Source organism: Brachyhypopomus gauderio, chromosome 9 (genome assembly GCF_052324685.1).
Source record: "Brachyhypopomus gauderio isolate BG-103 chromosome 9, BGAUD_0.2, whole genome shotgun sequence".
Lineage (NCBI taxonomy): Eukaryota > Metazoa > Chordata > Actinopteri > Gymnotiformes > Hypopomidae > Brachyhypopomus > Brachyhypopomus gauderio.
In genome coordinates, this window is record NC_135219.1 from 21,842,993 (window position 1) to 21,864,925 (window position 21,933).

Genomic DNA, 21,933 nt, shown 5'->3' on the forward strand with positions numbered 1-21,933 from the left:
GTTTAAAAATCTAGCAGAACGCCATCAGTATTGAACAAACACAGGACTCACAAGATGCTTCATAGATGCTTCATAGTAAAACAGTGAATGCAACAGTCAACAGAAACCCCAAGGGACAGAAGTTTTTCTCCAGTGAGCCCTCATATTTTCCATAACCATTAGCACTTCAGTGGATCTCCAGGCTGGGTCCACATAACACCAGCAAAACCCAATATATGGGCTCTTTCTCACCTGAAGAAACGTGGTTTACATCCACAAAAAGACAGAACTTGAGAACATACAGTTGTGAACCACAGGGACATAGAGTTCACAGCCACCACAAAGAACGGGTTACAGAGACCAGTGAAGAAATGTAGGCAGTTCTAAAAACAGCAACAAAACCAGCCACTAAGTTCCCAGTAATTTTAACTGAATTAGGTGGTTTTCACTCCGGTCCTATGTCCTAAGAAGGTAAGTATTGGTATTTAATATAGCATGAAATTTCACTTACAACATATTAGCACTCAAAGCAGGAATGCTAAGACCTGGCTCTGAAAACATACCACCGTACAGTTTAGATCTAGCTCCAATCTAATGCACCTGATCCGGTTCTATCAAGACCTATCAAGACCTTGAAATTAAACTGGGAATGTTGGTAGGTCTCTAAGTAGGAATCCTGTATTTCTGTATCACCAACCTGTGGGATGCACATGTTCACTTACACGTGACACGACGTGATGTGTGCTCACGTATCTCGTCTCATCAGCACAAACAAAAGCATTTTATGAGGAAAAAGAGGAAACATATGTAAAACATATGTAAAATACTTTTTTTAATTATTTCATCATTAATTGCAGGGATGGCACAAAAATCTGTGATAAAGCCAAAGAAATACAGTGAAAAGAAGCTTAAACAGAATACAAATCAGAGCACAGTGATGGATGTCAATAAAAGATTTTGGTTCAGGATTAATACGCTTTTCCTAGATCTCTTCATATATGGTTTCCCAGAACTGCCCTATCTCAGAGTTATGTACATTACTTGTATACTATTCTTCGCAGGGAACAGAGTCTCTAATGTAACAGAGGAAAATGGAGGACTGTGTTTCACTACCAACATGGCCATGTGTAGATTAGCATTATTCAGTGAAAAGAGGCGTGGCTCTCACATCATGGGAGCCCTTCTTTAATTGACAAACTATATAAGCAATTGAAATACCTTGGTATTCCTCTGAGTGAATTTATGGTCCATAGAGTTAAGGAGCAAATTTGTCAGTGTTTCCCAATGTCAGCCTTAATACTCCTGCAGTGCTCTGCCTAGCAGGCTGTTCTCCCTATTCAGGCCTGAGAACATGGAGAACTTGATAATAAGATCATCATTTAGAGGTATTAGAGCAGGCCAAGCAGAGTAAATAGTGAGGTGCACAGCTAATCCAGGAGCACTGTAGGAAACTCAAACACTAATAAGTGAAAAGTAAATTGGTACAAATAATATGTAAAAAATATGTTGGACAGGTTTGATATTTGAATGTGTTTCAAATTTGAAATGACCTTGAGAAATTTTTTTACTTTTATGTTAACTAGTTGATGTAGTCATGAACATCGTTTGCAAGGTCGGCAAACAAACATCAAAGTGTGTTTATGGGTTTGTGTATTCAGCATCAAGGTAACAGGGTTTTGGCCTAAAATCAAAGACCTGGTTTAAAACTGGACATTCACCTAAATATCTGGGAGGGATATACAATAAATATCTCGGAAAAGCCTTCTTCCATATGTTCTGCTTTTAACACTAAGATTTGAATAGCGGAGTTTATTTCCTGATTTTTACAAATACTGCACTTTTTTCCCCATAACATGAAATCACAAATATATAACTGTTACACATGTATACATAATACACCATACAAAAGATGTATCAGACATTAATAAACCTAATATGTGTTTATGTGTGAATTTTACAGAAGAAATGGCATGGTGTGCACTGCAGACGAAACAGATATAATTTGTGAATCACTCAAAGTGAGTTCTTTCATACCTTCAGAATATATTGGTAAAATATAGAGAAATCACTACTATATAATAATAGGACTATGATATATTATGTAATCTTGGGAAGTACAGCATCAAAATGTTGCTTGAGTTAACAAAAGTGTATTATGTGCCAAAGCTGAGGGTCACAGAATGACAGGAAAAGCATCAGTGATGGTTTCTTTCTGTCTCCCTCCTGTAACAAGCCAACATGATAAAGCATATGATAGATGCAAAATAACAATATTACTTTGGACATCTGTAATGTCAATATCTCCCTGGATTTTCTATTATTTTTGTAATGGGATGCTTTAAAAAATCATGTTTTAGCCATCCGACCCTCCATACTGAACGGAACTCTGAAATAGCATGTGGACTGATGTCCAGAAGAACAAGTGTACTTAATGAATGTATGTAATGATGGAATGACATTTTGCATGCAATGAATGTTTATAATGACTGTCAATCATTGTGCTCTGGTTTGTTCACTTAAATCTTCTACATGTACTGAATCTGTTGCCTAACACACCTATTGTACACTGCATATACCAGGAAATATATGTGACTCACACTGACAAAACCAAGGGTACTGAGGTTTTCAATTAAATCAATTCATTTTTGCCAATGCTTTCCTTTTTCCATTCACATTCTTACTTAGATATAATGTCAGAACTGAAACTGAGTTTAGACTGCATCTCTTTAAATGTTCATGTATACACATACACATACTGTCACTGCACATGAGACAGACATATTAATGACCAGTGGAGGTTTCACAGACTCCCAGCAGCAAAATCATGGAAACAGTGAGTGTGAAGATGCTATTTCAGTAACGGCGTTGAATCCATTCAAATGCATTTTGTCACTGTGTCAATGAAAGTTATTTGGGTGACAGAAGAGGCCATCTGTACAGAGGCACCATTCTCATGCTAAGTTTGTTCTCTTGTATGGTTGTGTTACAAAAGCTTTTGAATTTAATCTCTAGTTTTCGTGTACTTGGCTTTGTAAGAAGAAAGTCACATATATGAATTTATACTGCATTTTAAATGTTGAATCCTAAGTGTTGTGCTTCCTGTATTCATACATAAACATTTCATATAAACCTTGAATAACAGAGCTTCTTTACATATACAAGTTATACATTTACCAAACCAACTTATTCAATATGTTTCCGCCCATTTTGATATTTCAGCAATGCAAGGGAGACAACAAGAATGAAAGAAAGTTGAAAGTCATAACAGTTCTAACATAAAATTAAGAAACAAGACACAGTTCCTCAAAACATTTTTTTCATAACCAACAATATTACGTAAATGTTCTTTTCCTTTTCTTTCATTTATTATTTTTTTTTACAATATATTTTTTTAAAAACCGGCTGGTTATGGATGCTCTCAGGTAGATTCTTCCACAGATTATTTTCACAGTTTGTGTAAAATCAGAGAAACATTCTCACTAGAGTAATAAAATATCATTATAATTCATCTTTTTTTTTTCTTGTCAGAATGCACATTGTTCAATATATAAATGGCAGAGGCATGGGTAGGGGCAGCAGGCCTTATATCTATGCAGGTTTTGTAACCTGCCATCATCTCCATAGTGTTGGACTGTGAACTGTGTTTATCTTTTCCTGTCCCAAGGCCCACTTGAGGAGACTCTGTCTGAAGCAGTAATGTGGCAGGCCACTGTGTCTGTGTGCCACATTCCAGGCAACTCCCAGCGACCTTCCTGTTCCCAGTACGGCACACCGACTGTGTGACACTTATGCAGCTGCCACAGAGAACAGGTGCCTTCTGACAGATCCCAAGGCTACGTGTGTGAGGAAGGACCCTTCCTTAGACACACCTGGGTTCTTCCAGGTAGGCTGTTGTGCTGACTCCCAGGGCCACCTTTGATCTCCTCTGTCGTGGTTGTGCCATTCAAATCAGCACTTGAAGGAGCAAAATAATCGTGTATAAAATAGCCCATCGGTGACATCAGAAACATAGACACTACGTGTTTGGTGTTTAACGGCCAGGCTCACGATTCTGTTAATAATCTGAAGGCACTTTGTATTTCATGGCAGAAAGTGGCTCCAATTACGTCACTTTCCTGGAAGCGAAAGAAAGAGGAGACTGCTTGTTCTCGACACGGTCTTGAACTTCTCCACCTCTTGAGCCTCCACCACCTCCTGCCTCAGGCCTCAGCATGTCAGTCCTTACATTTTCTCCTCCATCTCCACCTCCATCACCCACTTGCATTCATCTCTGGCCTGGTCTCCTACCCCTGACCTGCCACTAGGGGACGTGAGCACAGTGTTGGAAAATCAAAATAGGCAGCTACTCAGGGAGGGATATAAAGCAGATATTTGAAGTTTTTTTTTTGTTTGTTTTTTTGCCACAGTTTTTCTCTGCATTTTAAAAAGCACCAAAGCCAAAGAAAGGACAAATCCTGTTAACGTAACGCATCAGGGTGGGAGGTGGAGAAAGCCGATGAGATCCCAGAACACGTTGAAGGACAAGGAGGATGAAACACTGTTCGACGTGGAGAGCCGAGGGGAGAACGCCATCACCCTTCACATCCTCACTCTTTACAAATGAGCTTTTTACTGCCAGCTGGCAAAGTTGTCCTTGTGCTTTACATACTGTCCTCAGATCTGTATGGGAGCCCTTCCCTTCAGCCCCGCCCCCTGCATCAGCTACTCCATTACATGGAAGTGCCATCATCCGAGTCCCTGCGAAACATCTTACTGAAACAGAGTTTGCAGATTGTTTTTGAAAATTTGAAAATCCTTATTACTTTTTTGTTATTTTTTTTCTTCGTTTTGTTTCTCATGATCCATGTTAAGCCAGTGCTGTGTCCCTCTCAGCAATCAGAAAGTGTTAATCTTTGGTGATTATATATCGAGGGTACAGGGACACCAACCTAGACACCGTCATTAGTCTTCACCCAACGAGGTGGTCACCTCTGACCCCGGAACAGTGTGAAAGCCAGGGTGGTGCATGACAGCCATATATGTGTCACTCTGTGTGATGCTTTTGATATGATATCTAAAGATATAAGAGCAGGAGGGAGAGAGAGGGAGAGAGAGAGAGAGCGAAAGAGAGAGATATAGATAGAGAGAGAGAGAGAGAGAGGATATAGAAAGGAGATGTGGAGAAAGAGAAAGATTTAGATTCCAAATAAATGACTCACTTAAATATTTACTGGACTACTTAAGATTTGTGGACTATAGAATAGTACCGTTTGATGAAATTCTGGCTCATTGGCTCATTTGTTGTAAAAACACATTTGCAACCCAATTACATTAATCAACTAACAAGTATTCAGAGAAGAGATTGTTCTGGCTGACACAAGCCTGGTAGTGCGGAGAAGACCTGACCCATTTAGCACCCCATTTACTTATAGATTTCATCAAAGATCAAGCTGAGTGGAACAAAATCCTTATTTCCCTGTCAATAGCGGTGTCAATTCCAGGCTATTACCCAACTCTCCCTTCTCTCCACCTTTCTGCTCTCACTGTGTGTCCCCAGGTGCAATTACACAATTGTGCAGGACACAGCTACCATGGCTAGCACCCATACATTATGCGGTGGTTACTATGGTAATGTGTATATTTGATACATACGATTGGACGGAGGGTCAGGACACTCCCCTTCCTCTAGAGTGACATCATCAATAGCAATGTCACCCTCAATCCCTGGACCTCGGACGCCTTCAAAGATCACCTGTGTAAAGGCATCATAAACAAGATTTATGATATTTATGATATTTAAAAAATAACACAAATATATTGCTTAACTGCGCCTAATAAGCCCTTTATGATGAGCTGAAATAATATTTTTGTTTGCTTTGATAGATAGACAACTTTGTTCTAATGCAGTGATTTGGATTTTAGACATATGATTAACATACTATATATATATATATATATATATATATATATATATATATATATATATATATATATATATATATATATATATGCACACTGTATTAATACTGTCTTGGTATGCAATCCTATGTGCATGGAATTGTTCAAAATGTCTTGGTATGCTGAAGCATTCACAGTTCCTTTCACTGGAACTAAGGGGCCAAGTCCAGCTCCTGTAAAACAACCCCACACAATCCCCCCTCAACAGAACTTTACATTTGGCACAATGCAGTCAGACAAGTACCATTCTCCTGGCAACCACCAAACCCAGACTCATCCATCAGATTGCCAGATGGAGATGCGTGATTCGTCACTCCAGAAAACAAGCCTCCACTGCTCTAGAGTCCAGTGGCGGCGTGCTTTACACCACTGCATCTGTCGCTTTGCATTGGCACTTGGTGATGTATGACTTGGATGCAACTGCTCGGCCATGGAAACCCATTCCATGAAGCTCTCTGCACACTGTTCTTGAGATAATCTGAAGGCCACATGAAGTTTGGATGTCTATGACTGACTCTACAGAAAGTTGGTGACCTCTTCGCACTATGCGCTTCAGCATCCTTCAGCTTCAGCATAGCTGACCCCGCTCCTTCACTTTACGTGTCCTACCACTTTGTGGCTGAGTTGCTGTTGTTCCCAAACACTTCCATTCTCTTATAATACAGCTGACAGTTTACTGTGGAATATTTAGCGAGGAAATGTCACAACTAGATTTGTTGCACAGGTGGCATCCTATCACAGTTCCACTCTGGAATTCACTGAGCTCTTGAGAGTGATACATTCTTTCACAAAAGTTTGTAAAAACTGTCTGCATGTATAGGTGCTTAATTTTATACACCTGTGGCCATGGGAGTGACTGGAACACCTGATTCCCATAATTTGGAGATATATATATATATATATATATATATATATATATATATATATATATATACAATATATATATATTGTAGCGTCGGATGAACAGAGAGGCCGGTAGAGAGACTCATGTTTGGAAAACAACCCTTTTTATTTCTTTTGCTCACTACTTTCTGACCTGCTCTCTCATAATTTTCGCTGCCAGGTCAATAACTGGATTAAGTTTCACCCTTCTGGTAACTCCCTTGGCTAACAACAAACCATCTCGAACATCTCTACTGCTAAGTGTCACGGTACGGCGGCCCCCTACTGGTCGCCCCCCTACTGGTCGCCCCCGTCTACAGCAGCAGCTTGTCCTGTGGGTGTGGCGTTGTGTTCGTCCCTCAGGTAGGCGGAGCCCGCGATCCGTCTCACCTGAGGGTCGTTTGTTCGTCTATATATGTCTTGTCTTTGTACCAGTTGACTGCTGGTTATTATATCCTTAATTCGGATCAGTTCACGGGTTTTGGTTTGCGCACTTTACATATTAAACCATCCTATTTCCCTGAGACTTGGCGTGATCGCTTCCATTTATTTTCGCTCACCCTGCCCGTCACACTAAGAACCGAACTTCAGATCTTTTAATTACTTTAAACAGGGTGTCATTTACAGAACATTGCGGAAAGAGGTTTCCCAGTGTCCCTTGCTTCGCGGGAGGCGGGGCTTCTCTATATACAGCTCCTCTGCCATCACAATATATATATATTGTCACGGTACGGCGGCCCCCTACTGGTCGCCCCCATCTACAGCAGCAGCTTGTCCTGTGGGTGTGGCGTTGTGTTCGTCCCTCAGGTGGGCGGAGCCCGCGATCCGTCTCACCTGAGGGTCGTTTGTTTGTCTATATATGTCTTGTCTTTGTACCAGTTGACTGCTGGTTATTATATCCTTAATTCGGATCAGTTCACGGGTTTGGTTTGCGCACTTTACATATTAAACCATCCTATTTCCCTGAGACTTGGCGTGATCGCTTCCATTTATTTTCGCTCACCCTGCCCGTCACAGAATAACCAGCCACCTTCGGAAGCCGCCAGTCTCCTTTGCTTTCTCCTTCGTTCGTGGTCATGTCTCGTGGTAAGTGTTTGTCTGCGTGGTGTTTTGTTTGAAGAGCTCCACCGTGCTTTTGTGTTGTGTTTTGTGTGTGTGTAGCACGGCGAGGACCAGGGCAGTCTGCCCTGAGACAGCTCTTCATGTCCGTCGTTTGTCTGTCTGAAGAGTTTCGCCGTGCGTTTGTTTTGTGTGTTGCACGGCGAGGACCAGGGCGTCTTCCCTGTAAAACTCTTCATGTTGTGTGGGTGAAGTGTACATGTGAACGGGCGTGTGGACCTGTGTGCGTGCTCGTGGCGTTTTGTGTTTAGTGTTTCGTGTGTGACGCGGGTGCCGCTCGTCACTGTCGCCTCGCTCCCCTGTCGTCTTGTGTTTTGTGTGGGGGAGCGACTGCGATCTGAGCGGCACGTCACAACATACCGAGCACGCATGTAAGAGTGCCGTTCGCTCGTTGTTTGTAAACTGTTTTTTGTTTGTCTAGTCTTTGCGTGTGTGTTGTTCCTGCGTGCCCGTGATTATGTTGTGTGTAATTCCACACATGCTCCTCCCCTTGAATGTGTGTTGGGGGTGGACCAGTGGTGGTCCCGTGCCACGGAATATGGCACGGAGGGCGTAGCTCCTAAGGGAGGCCCTGACCAGGTAGTCGAGGGTGTTCTCCGGAGCCGGTAGGGGCCCCTCTCCTGATGCATCAGGTGAGTTGTTTGGTGTCCCCTCCTGCTGAGATGGAGACCCCTCCCCCCGGATGCGGGGTACCGAGATGGTCAGGGTAAGTGCGCGTATGTGTTTTGTGTTGGTGTGTGTGGGTGTGTGTGTGCATTTTGTGTTTTATGGGCAGGTGCTTCTCCCTGGCGGTGGATCGTGGCAGTCCTGGACCTTGTGGGGGTCTCCAACTGGCAGGAGCCCCCTTATGTCGTGGGGTGACCGGAGCCCGGTCGGAAAGAGCCCCTCCCTAGAGGGCTGGGGCCCCCGGATGTTTGGGGACGATAGGGCTCTGGTCCGAAGAGCTCCTGCTGAAGATGGAGACCCTCCCTCCTGCTCGGGGTGACCAGGAGGCCCTTGGGGGCTGTTCCCCAGCCCGCGATAAGGGCGCTCTGGGCCTCGGTCTCTGGCGCTCCTGGGTTTGGTGGAGGAGTCCACCTCGTAAAGTCAGGCCCCGGCTGGGGCTGACTCCCCAGGAGGCTGGGGTGGCCCCTAGCAGAAGGCAGGGGCCAGCTCCGGGAGGAGGTAGGTCCAGGAGGTGACTTGGCCACGCCCCAGGGAGGTAACCTGCACACATACACCCCGGACGGACACGGAGCCGTGGCCCGCCGTCCTCGCACCTGTGGGGCTATGCGGCTTAAGGCCGGTTAGGGCGTGAGGGCCCTGTGACCGACCGGGGCGTGGTTTTGTCTTGTTGACGGCCCAGTCGGTCCAGGGTCCCGCCCAGGTAGGTGAGCTAACCTGTTTGTGTTTTGTGTTTCAGCTCCGGGACTACAGGGGGTGTGTCCCTTGTCCCTGCCTGCCTGCCCCTTTGTTTTGTGTGCTGCTGCTGTAGGCCGCACAGCCGGTGGAGGGGAGTGCGGCTTGGAGGGGGGATCTGTCACGGTACGGCGGCCCCCTACTGGTCGCCCCCGTCTACAGCAGCAGCTTGTCCTGTGGGTGTGGCGTTGTGTTCGTCCCTCAGGTGGGCGGAGCCCGCGATCCGTCTCACCTGAGGGTCGTTTGTTTGTCTATATATGTCTTGTCTTTGTACCAGTTGACTGCTGGTTATTATATCCTTAATTCGGATCAGTTCACGGGTTTGGTTTGCGCACTTTACATATTAAACCATCCTATTTCCCTGAGACTTGGCGTGATCGCTTCCATTTATTTTCGCAGAACCGAACTTCAGATCTTTTAATTACTTTAAACAGGGTGTCATTTACAGAACATTGCGGAAAGAGGTTTCCCAGTGTCCCTTGCTTCGCGGGAGGCGGGGCTTCTCTATATACAGCTCCTCTGCCATCACAATATATATATATATATATATATATATATATATATATATATATATATAAATATATTGTATATTATATATATATTATATTATATATAAATATATATATATATATATATATATATATATATATATATATATATATATATATATATATATATATATATAATGTATATTTATATATGTATAAAAGTAATATACTGTATTCACATATAAACATTTTACATAACAGTATCGTTGTCACGTTGAGGACCCCGGCCCCTCACTTTTGGGCGTGTGTATACGTAGTCCACGTGCTTTGTCTGCGTCAGAGGGACTTCGTGGTGAGGGCTATGTCGTGTGAATAATGTGTCTCACCTGTGAATCGTCTCGTAATCACGTGGGGCTAATGTGGTCTGTCTATTTAATGTGCGCTCGCGCAGTGTCCTGTGCTCGTCGTTGTCTGAGTCTGAATGTTCTCTGTGAACGTTGTCTACGTTAAGTCTTTAAACGTGCACATACTGCGCTATTTTGTGTCGCAATAAACGTGACGTCTGTGACCAAGCCGGGATTTGTGTCTCATCCTTCGCGCTGCACCCGACGTCACAATCGTAAATTAAGAAACTAGATAAGCAATCTTTAAGCAAAATGTTCATATGTCACATCACATAGGATTTCCCGGTAATACAAAGACAAAAATAACTACATTTAAAAATCACAATCATGTAGCAGATGAATTCCTGATCTGTTAAAATACAAATAAATATATTTATCCTCCATTTTGTCGTCTCTATGTTCTCTCCTCTCTATCATCTCTGTCATGTTCACATACTCCTCAGACACACTGCATTAAAGCTAATTACCCCATGAAAACCACTCATGTAAAGAAATCTAACTCTTCGACTAGATCAAAAATATGTTTCCCCCTTATTTAAAACATAGCAAATGGCTCGTGTCTGGCGTGCCAGTGTGTTCACCTGGAAGGAGGAAGTGGGATGAATGCTGACTTTGGCTTCTCTCCACCGATCCCCCTGGTTCCCACTGAGTGACCAGACTGGAGACGTGTCTGAGGTAGCCTGACCCTTCTGTTTCAGAAATGCGTTCAGTGTGCCTGAAAAGACATTGAGTCACTTAAAACACATACTGCCCAAGCATTAAAATGTACAACCCACTTTGAGATGTTTCTGAAATGTGCACATTAATCAATATGTCATTTGTAATATGAATAAGACACGCGTTACGTTTTTAATGCCAAAACTTCATTAAATATTCTTCAAAGTGCATTACACTATAATGCATCATAGAATTGACCTTGCAATAAACCTAAAACATGTTTGTGCAAGTATTTCAAAACTTGCAGCAAAAGCCTCATTTAACTACACAACACCCTTAAGAGTTTATAAGCATCTGCACATTCTTGCTTGTATCATCTAGAAATTCATAGCTTTTTCCAACTAAAGCTGAAGCACTTTCGTTTTTCGTATTCTCATAATTTTGAGACAGAGAGATGGAGAGAGAGAGAGAGAGAGAGAGAGAGAGAGAGAGAGAGAGAGAGAGAGAGAGAGAGAGAGAGAGAGAAAGAAAAGAGAAGCGAGGAGACACACCCACAGTGAGAACACCCACAGGGATAAACAGCTTCATTTAGGTATGCTCTCACTTGGACATGACCGGATGTAAGCCATAGAGAAAGCCATTGCTGTGCTCCCCAGGATGAATAGCATTAAGAATCCCCTCTAATGGAAGTGCCTCTGATCCCCTTTCCTCTTAGGTACAGACATATGAGAGTGAGTGTTTGCTTTGAGGTGAATGGTTTAATCCCATAAACAAACCAGAGAGAGAGAGAGAGAGACAGAGAGAAAGGTAGAGAGAGAGAGAGAGAGAGAGAGAGAGAGAGAGAGAGAGAGAGAGAGAGAGAGAGAGAGAGAGAGAGAGAGAGAAAGGTAGAGAGAGCGAACTACAAAATTAAACTTTGAAGTGTTTCTCATTAATTAGATCTGACCCTGTGCCTGGTTTGATAAAACATAGCTATGCCATGCTGATCACAGGTACACCTCCAGTTCTCCACAAAGCTACATCCTATCAGTCTGTTCATTCCGAATCACCCACTGCTGGGACCAAAACATTTTGGTCAATATTTCTACCGGCCACAGCATGAAGACTCAACTAAGAACCTCTGTGCATTTGGGGTTACGGGTCGGTAAAAATTGACCCAAGGAAATGCATGAGGACTCTGCTCTATAATCAGACATAACTGTGCAGTCTCTTTGCAAATACCCAGAGGCTTAGATGCAAGTTGAAAGCTACATTTCTCATGCCAAGTCGAGAGACAAAAGAGGAATAGGTTACGCCCAAGTGGAGCCATTTCTCATGAAGAAATGTAGCAAAATTCCTGCACAAAGAAGGGAATTCTGTTCCATGTTGAGGGTGGACGAGCACTGATAGATTTGCCTTCAGTCCAGCAGGACAAATGCGAGGCACTGCCTTCCAAATTGGAAATGTCAACCCTCACAAACAGCCTCATTTCAGTCAGGGTAGAGTGCACATGCTTTTGTGTGTGTGTGTGTGTGTGTGTGTGTGTGTGTGTGTGTGTGTGTGTGTGTGTGTGTGTGTGTGTGTGTGTGCGCGTGTGTGTGCGCGTGTGTGTGTGTGACTGTGCTTAAATGTTTAACTGAATATCGTGTTTATTAATAACTACTGAACGTTACATTTGGGGGGCGATTTTTTTGTTCAGCTGTAGTTTGAGGTGAAACTATTTAGGATTATTTAACAAATACATATTGCTGTCTGCATATTTCCACTACCACATTTCTGGACATTTTCCCCAAGATTTATCACAAGGGAATACACATCAACAGGTCTGGGGTCAATGACCATGCATACCAGCTCAACCTACTACACACCTCTGCTGACATTCACAATGACCTGTGCTTACAATGTCCAGCAAACTTCACATAAAGGCAGTGAGCAGACACATACACGCTGTGAATATATTAGCACCGCACTTGCATACTGGTTTGATCCACTCAACCATACATTTCCATAAATACATTTATTATCTCTATTTTACTGTAAATTGAAAAGATTCAATGCAATCACTTTCAATCATAAGTTCAACGAAGTAATAAAGCGTTGCAGGACACGTGACGGCATCAGCTGTGCTTAGGCCGTATCAGAGTCACATACAAGAGCTTGCCTTCCTGAGCGGGGCTGTGTTGCCTTTTTCACAGCAGGGCTCACTGTGCTACCTTTCAAGTGGGCAGGTTCCTTGGTTAGTGATGCCTGATGGACCAGTTCATCGTGCTGGGGCGTTAGGAGCAGGGCCAGCGCCATGGTGCCAGGTCACAGACAACTCACCATGGATTCAATGACATGATGGATATCGCAGCAGGGCCGCCTGCTTGAGATTCTCCTGCCCGGTGCAAACACACATTCCCACCGGAATCACAATGGAGGACACGGACTAGGATGCCCAGTGAAAGTGCTCTCATCTCTTGAGCAGTTAAAACAAGCCACTGGTGGACGACCACAGCATCGGGCAGCAGGACACTACCTGCTCTTGTATGAATGGGTAAAAAATGCTGCATTCACCTTATTAGAGCATTAGTCCATGTGTTCTGACACCACGGCATTATTGCTCTATTAACAACAGTATGTGTCTGCACTGTTTCCACACGAGAGACAGGAAATGGATCTTGAGATGTTATCAGGAGTGATTTAGATTAGCCCTACTGGCTACAGACTGTGCAGCTCCTCTCCCCATTACACTGTATGCTAGAAGCTGACAAACTGTCTAGTCCAGCAACTTGTCACGTTAATGGTACAGTTATGCAGGGATCCTCTAAGAGGCTGTCAGAAAATGTGCGCCTTCAGAGTCACTTACTCCAACCGAGTCTTCTGGTGGTAGTAGTGGCACTGCTGTGAGAGTGCCCTTGAGGAGAAGTTCTCCTGTGGTGAAGTTTAGAGCAAAGCTCACACTCACCGATGTGTTTGCCGTACATGTGGTAATAAAAACCGAAGCAGTAAGCTGGAGGGTTGGTGATGCCGTAGGGGTTTTTAGGTGCCACGTTGAACGTGGGACTGAACAAACGCGCCTTGTCGCCTTCCTTACGAGGTCGGGAGGTCTCGATGTACATGTAGAAACCTTGAATAACACAAAACACACAGAGCGCAACTTCTAAAGTGACAAAAGCATTCATACTTGGCAGTGAGTATCCAAGCAGTCAAGACAAAGTGGCATAAACAGGTCTATATAAATAATTTTGTCAAAGTGCTTCACCAAACCTGCTTTACAGATTAAATACACGCCAGGCACTTTATTAGAATCACTTATGAATCTGTAATCTCTGGTCACATCATTATGGACACTTATGTGATGCATTTAAACACTATAGACCATCTTTTGGTATGCACAGACCAGACACCCTGAAGTTGTTCATCGCTGGTCGGTTTGTGGTGACAAGACCACTTCTAACTGGCTACTGTTGAGGTGGTGGACTATTCTGGTATAACATCAGATGTTTGGTATATCTAGCAGCGTAACTGTTAGTTTTTAACTTTTACAAGATAATCAGACACAGCAAAGCTGCTGGAACTGGAGTTTGCCAACCAAAATTATCCCGCTGACTATGTTCCGTCCTGTGTTCTGGAATTGACTACTGATAAAGGGCCAAAAGATAGCTAATGTAAATTATGTATGGCTACAGACAGGTGGTTAGAGTCGGAGCTGTAAGTCTTTCTAAAAAGTGACATTTAAGCAAGTGTCTGGTGAACATGCATGCAGTACATATTCTTTACTGAACTCGGGTGTCAGGAGACTATGTTTCAAATGAATCACGATGTCCCGTTTTTTTTTAATAACCTGGACGATAGCGAGACTTTTCAACCCATTCAGCTGTAACTCTGGACAGTGGAAGGGAGACATTACAGGCCTTCCAGCCAAAATCAAATAGAATTTTTTCTTCAGCTGAATTTGATATGGAATAATTACAGCCCCTGGAGGACTTTTGATGGTAATGAAATGTAGGACAGTTTGGAGCCATTAAGATGATTAAAGCAAATGTATTATTTACAACATCAGCTGCTGGTGCTTTCCCCATAAAAGCTACGATCACCAGACCACCTCCCTCCAGACATCTCCGTCTTCATTTCCTTTCACTCTATCAAAAGCCTTTTTGTGCTCATGTCAATAAATGGAGGTGTTGGATCTGGAATGCATCTTTCATTTAAGATGTTTTCGAGACCATTTTGTTTGTTGGGGGGAATTTGTTGGGAGTTGGGAACAAACCACTGCACATCACCCTTCATTGATATGGATCCCTTCACCATCTCAACAAAATAAAGTACAGAAAACTGAGGACAGATATAATGATGTTCTTCGTGTATGGAGGGTCGGACGTTTCCTTTATTTGACTGCCATACTCACCCTGCTTTGAGTTACTGCGATCCCCACTCGGCCCCGTGTTGGGGGTGTATTTCGTGTCACGTGTGGCAGCACTGTGTCTTGTCCAATCAAAGTTGTCATTCTTGTCCTGTGTGAACATGCAGACTGGCTCCTCCTCAAAACTGCAGTGGAATTCCCCTGAGCCCAAAAACGAAGGCGATCATTACCACAGATTCAAGACACGCCTGAGCGCACAGACCTGAGAAGCTCAGACAGACATCAGCTATCATGTTCAGATGATTACATAATCGTGGATAATGTCCTAAACACACTGACAGAACCCTTACAACAAAACCAGTCCACACAACACCCCCTCCGCACCACTGGGAGACCATTTAAAGGCCGATCCATATTTTGGCGGCATCACCAAGGAGCCATTGCAATTCTGCTTGAGCTGCTGATGATAAATATTCATTGATTTTATTAAAATGTATCTAGGAGCATTATAGAGTGGTGACCTTTCACAGAAGGGGGATCGTTTTTTTTTTTCCCTCACTCAGGTAGCTCACTGTGTTTTGGTTAAACAGTCCAAGAGTCCTGGCTCTTGACCGTTCCCTCACTTGTACGCCTGAGGAATTAAATGAGGTCGCCGGCCTTTAGCATCACTGCTAGCCCTTCTACATCCACATGAGCTCAGACGGACTTCCACCAATCCCCTCTCTGCCACCACAGGGGGTATGATGGAGGCTGTGTATGAACATAGAACTTAGGTCTTTGCAGGAAGATTTGGGAAATGTTGAAGCAAGCCTGCCCAGAGCCATGTTATTCTAGTGTGTACAGCTGCAGATAAGACTAATATAGCTCCAAACAGCAGAGAGGCCACACTGCCTTCAGGAAAACGAAAATGAAATTAAGTACTCACTCAGATGTGGGTTAATGGGCGCTGTAAAAAAAAAAGAAAGGAGAAAACAGTTTAATGAATTGTAGGCTGTTCAGCAGAAAAACCTTCACATAGTTTGTGGTAGTTTGATCAACAGAATTTCGAAGCAGCCTTTTTGAGACATGCTTTCATAATAGCATAGCAGTAGCATGATTCTAATAGTATCAGTTAGTCTATTTAATCATGTCAAAGACATCGTTTGCTCTCTCCGCATGCACCTCCTCTCATCCGTGAAGGCCACGTCTCAGTTTGAACACTCTTCTGATTTTTTTCTCTCTTTATTACTGTACCCCCTCCCCAATTCACAGCTAAAACATAAATTAATTACTGTGAACATAAGACATGCGTGATGTAATTAAATTTAACACAGGGAGGTGGAAAATCACATATCTGATATAATGAGGCATTACAATTGAGCTGAAATAACAATTTACTAGAAAACCATAGCACAGAAATAAAGATGAAAAAATATCCTCGCTATCAGTATCAGTCTGCTCTGTCAGATTGCTCTCCAATTCATGAGAAAACTGCTGATAATCATAAATGAACATCTAACTACTGAGGAGGTGGCTTCATCTTTGAAATGCTGAACAATTTAAAATCCTTAATGATTATCCTTCTGTGCACAAATCAGAATATACAGCTCATCTGAGAAACAGTTAAGCACTATGTATTTACAAAAGTAAACTCATGCATTTGAAACCAGTTACTACTCAATATGCAGCACTCAATAATATAAGAAGGATACACCTACAGAAAACAAGCTAAAAGGTCAAGGGTATAAAAACGTTTCTTGTTTCAATATGTCAGATAGCCCACAGTAATTTCGCTCACAGAGTAAATACAATCTATGCTGTCAAGAAGATGCATGGGCTTTTTAATGATCGATTCGTGCCATGCTAAATAAATGTGGTACATCAGCTTAACTGCAAAACTTTGTTACCATGGCATGATTTATGAAATGTTTTAGCTCCTGCAAAGAATTGATTTTAATCCACTCGATTAAACTAGCTAATAACAAATCACTCTCACAAAGCAAACATGTGTAAAAGAATATTGGTTAAGAGATCTGACTCAGTCTACATTCTATCTGTATTGCAGAGCAGCAATGCTAAAAGGGGAAGTGTGTGTGTGTGTGTGTGTGTGTGTGTGTGTGTGTGTGTGTGTGTGTGTGTGTGTATGTGTGTGTGTGTGTGTATGTGTGTGTGTGAGAGAGAGAGAGAGAGAGAGAGAGAGAGAGAGAGAGAGAGAGAGAGAGAGAGAGAGAGAGAGAGAGAGAGAGAGAGAGTTGCTTATGGTTCATTGGCCAGATTAAAAGAGATAAAATGATGAAGCCTTTAAAATGCACATTTCACATTCACATCTTAGAATTAGTAGACATTGCATGAAAAAAATATTATGCATCGATCTGTCCTGTCTTTATATGTCTTTTAAGAGTGATGAAAAATAAGACTAAAGGAAACATATCATAAAATGCTATTTGGCACGATCATTAATTAAAATATCGCTCTGTTTGTCTGACGCAAATACAGAATGATTCAAAACAAAGCATCTTTTTAATTTCCTTTAGTCTGAGCTAATAAATAATTATTCAGGATAGAGACACATTCTAGAGTAATAGAGAATGCAGTCAGAATACATTTCTGGTAATAGAGATACATTCTGTAGTGAGAGACACACAGGCAGTGTACATTTCTAGGCCAAAAAATTAGCAAAGCCACCCACAGATACTGCTAAACAAATCAACTTATAGCACTTCCGAATTCAGGTTTATTCTAATGTAAGGAGTACATATTATACCAGAGACTGCAAAGTCACATCGTATTAAAACGTAGTAATGTTTATGTGCACATGCTACGGTTACAAATAATGCACAGATAGTTAAGGTTATGGTTATGTACAGATGGTTAAGGTCAATGTACAGATAGTTAACATAATGGTTATGGTTAATGTACAGATGGTTAAGATTATGGGTATTGTTAATGTACAGATGGTTAAAGTAAAGATAAGGTGCTGGACTGAATGAAATCCTACAAATTGGTCCTTTTGTAAGATCACAATGGCTATAAAATTACACAGGGTTCTTTATGTATTATTGCCAGCATTATGTTGCCATCTGGCTACGTGCCATTTGTAATGAAACTCAGTGAAACGGGATGCAAGCACAGTAAAGGTTTTAATCAGGAGGCACAGAGAGAGCAGTTGGAGCTTGGGGAACACTGAATGGGGTGATGCAGTCTACAGACAGAACAAATGCTGAACTGAGCCCAAGTCTTAATCAGGCAAACCGTGAGTTGAACAACAGGCAAACCAAGATATATTCGCCAGGTGAAAGGCATATACCAGAATCAGAGCCAGGCTGAAAACCAATACAGAAGGCATCTAAACTGGGAAAGACCTCAAGAGGATCAGCAGGGAAGTAGCGTAGCATCGTGGGTGAAGACAGTGAGGTGGAATACTGAAGGGGTGTCGTAGGCAGAGTACTGACACCATGATCTGAGTATTAAACATCAATACAACATGAACAAACCTTTATGGCATAACTACTGCCTGGGACATAGATGCCTGGGACATGCCTGGGACTCTACTACAGTGCTTACCTATCCTATCAGCTAGTGAGTTGCAATTTTTTATATATGTAGTTATTTCAGCTTGTACGGCACCGAACATTGACTGTGAAATGCACCATATCCCTGCAGATATTATAGATAGTCAAGCTGTCTCTGACTTCAGACTAGCGTGTTTTGACATGGCTCAGGACACAGTAACACATAACACAAGAATAAATATAATAACACAAGCGCTATGTGCTTTGATGCTACTAAAATGTAATGGGGAGAAAGTATAATGTTTCCAAAAAGGCAAATGCTTTAGTAAAATACAGATACATTAGATGCTTTACTAAAGCAATGAGCCATGTTTCAGAGCATTACAGTGATTTTATCACCCGATTCTATCCAAGGCATTTTAGGTCCAATGCTTTGCTGTAACATACAGTCTTACTGATTTATTAAAGAATCTGTTATAATTATCTTTTATAACTATCTTTACTATTAACATTATTCCGCTAACAACCTTGTGTTGCTAAGCTAGCAACACAGTGGCAAAGATTAGTTTATTCACTGTAAGTTGCGTTAAAATATAGAATACAAAGCTCTTACCCCATAGTGAATTTTGGGCTAACTGATATCATTTTGCTTTGTTTCATCTTGTGTGGATCTTGTTGTCTTTCTATTGGTGATACTGGAGAGCATCACCATGCTAGCTGCTGCTATATCAGAACCTGGACTTCTTAAAATCAATAATGCAACTGATCAAACCCACTGTCTATGATTTAAAAAAATAATCGCACTGTTAAATTTTTTTTTATTTTATATTTAGCTTGAAATAATAATTGGCCCATAAAGTGCCACCTTACGTTTTATGTGCTCGCATTTTGCTGGATCTTGTAACCAGTCCATACAGAACTATCCAAGAGCTTCAAAGGCAAAGCGTATGCAAACATATGCAGCATTTTAAGCACTTTATACAAAAATTAGATGTTGACAAGTTGATCGTATCGGCCGTATGAGTAATGCGAATACTGCAGTTGCTCCATTTACCAGAGTTGTATTCTTCTGTATCACTGCTCATTAGTTACCCAGTTAGGGCCAGTTGTTACACAGATCTCAACTACAATGTATTTTCTCTTTCAGTCTCTTCAAATTAAAAAACTTGGATGAGGAGGGGTTGCCAAAAAAGATTTAAAAGAAAACTTACAACTTTCACCTGGAGTGGCAGAATAAGGCTTTATTCACTGCAGATATGGACATAACTCTGTGTGTGATAGCCTGTGTCAACAGTGTAGCGTTGCCCAAAGGAGGTAATTAGTAGCAACATCACTCAAGAATGGTCTAGGACACTTATCCTCAGAGAAATTCAAATTGATCAAAAAAGTTCAAGATCTCAAAGACTCCCAGAGATGACAGACTTCTCTTCCATTTAAATATGATTGGTACAAATATTTTTTAGGAGCCAAGGTTTGTGTTTTGTTTATGATGTGAGAACACCTATTCTAGTTGTTTGTTGCTGTTGCATATCATGGCACATTTGCAAGTTTTTTCTGCATCACTCTTATTGCTTGTTACACATTGCCAGTGGTCATGTCGCTCCTCACTGAGTAGTGTAGCCACCTCTTCCTGAAAATGACTTCTGGTTGCTTCATTGCTTCCATCACTGCTGGTGTGCACATGCATATTTAGCATTAATACACTGGTCAGGAGTGTCAAATTTCCAAATCTGAGAAAACATTTAGGTCAACTGCAGTGACAGCAGAGCAATTAAACACACTGAGGTCACCGGTTAATGGTTAAGCAAGCCAGGCACAAGTGCACAATAAATGTGTTCAGATTAACATTTACAAGAACATAAGATCCATAGAAAATAACTCCATTCTGTCTTTTAATCCTTAATAAATGAATAAATTACTTTGTTGACCTTTTCCCTTTCATCTACGCTTTCCCCCCCACTTTGCTTGTTTTAACTTCCATTTTGAAGTAATGTTTTTTAGTAGTGCTAGATATATATACTCTATACCTTTTGTAATGCACTAGGCAGGCAGTTGTTACTGTTGCATAGCAACAAATTATTTGTCATGGAAGCTGTTGTAAAATCACATTTATGACCACATCATATTCCTTTTACAGTGGTTTCCAGCACAGCACGGCCAATCAGATTTCAGGACTGTAACTATCCATTTTTTGCATCTGTACATATATCTTTAAAAAATGCAAAGTGCAATTGTTATAGGACGACTATAGAAATGCAGATAGACGCAGACGATTTGGAATTGACATCATGGTGATGTCACTTCCAGATTTGCACAAAATGTGGTTGCAGAAAACCAGTAGAAGTACAACTGGAGCAAAACGGGTAAGATCCACTGGATCACTCTACAGAATATCTAGTCAATTCCACTGGAGGATGAAAGAACTGGAATGAAAAAAACAAATGACCTTCATTTTTACAGACTATCATCATCAAAGACAGGCAAGGTGCATAGGTTTATGGTTATAAGCTATTAAACGGACACGTTGTTTTACTGTATATCATATTTAGAACTACAACTAAAAATGACATTTTTACATACACCTATACAGTATTATTGTGATTTTACATTATTCTAGTGATATACATTAAGCAATAAAAAAGAGTCAATACTAGCCCATCCACGCAAATGCAGTGATCACACACAGTATAGTTTGATTTGTTTCTGCAGCTGCATTTTAAGTTGTCACTGGCAGGCAGGATGATGGTCCATAATACACAAAAATCAGCCGACAAATCTAGATACTGAAGGTCCTGTACATGTCTGCAAAATACAAATCTATTTGTTTGAAGATATATCATTTAAGATTTTCTTTTGTGTATGTGGGGTTTAACACAAGGTATATGAAAATATCCAGCCACAAACTTTGGCCATTTAATTTGATCTGACTACTGCTGGAGCCGACTAGTGATTATGGATCAGGAAACCTCACCCCATTGATAAGGGTTATTGTATTACTGTACGACAGTGGTCAAAAAACTCATACAGCTTATAGGACATGGGTTAAAGCAAGAAATTTTCATTTGACTGAAAATTTTTCCTGGCAAAAGACAATGCCAGCAATTACTGAAAATGTGGTGTAGTTGGGAAATGGCCTCTTTTGCCTAATTCTACACAATAAACACATTTATAAAGTATATTTATCTAAACAGCCTGTGTAAGGAGAGAAAAGAGAATGAACATCTGAGCAATAAATGTACATAAATGTGTATTTA

General features: G+C 41.6%; 1 protein-coding gene across 2 annotated transcripts in view; it reads right to left on the reverse strand.

The window, feature by feature from the left end:
• Positions 1-831: 831 nt before the first annotated feature.
• Positions 832-21,933, reverse strand: part of LOC143523463 (MAM domain-containing glycosylphosphatidylinositol anchor protein 2) — a 150,402-nt gene continuing 129,300 nt past the window's right edge. Inside the window, exons 12-18 of one of the 2 annotated variants that reach the window (XM_077017934.1) lie at positions 16,114-16,134; positions 15,234-15,389; positions 13,791-13,952; positions 10,789-10,922; positions 5,611-5,710; positions 4,908-5,032; positions 832-4,731 (exon numbers count right to left, since the gene is read on the reverse strand). In XM_077017934.1, coding sequence (XP_076874049.1) covers positions 4,944-5,032; positions 5,611-5,710; positions 10,789-10,922; positions 13,791-13,952; positions 15,234-15,389; positions 16,114-16,134 — 662 coding nt within the window. In that variant the 3' untranslated portion in view covers positions 832-4,731; positions 4,908-4,943. Of the gene's footprint in view, positions 5,033-5,610; positions 5,711-10,788; positions 10,923-13,790; positions 13,953-15,233; positions 15,390-16,113; positions 16,135-21,933 lie in introns of both variants that reach the window. The other variant, XM_077017933.1, reaches the window with a different exon arrangement.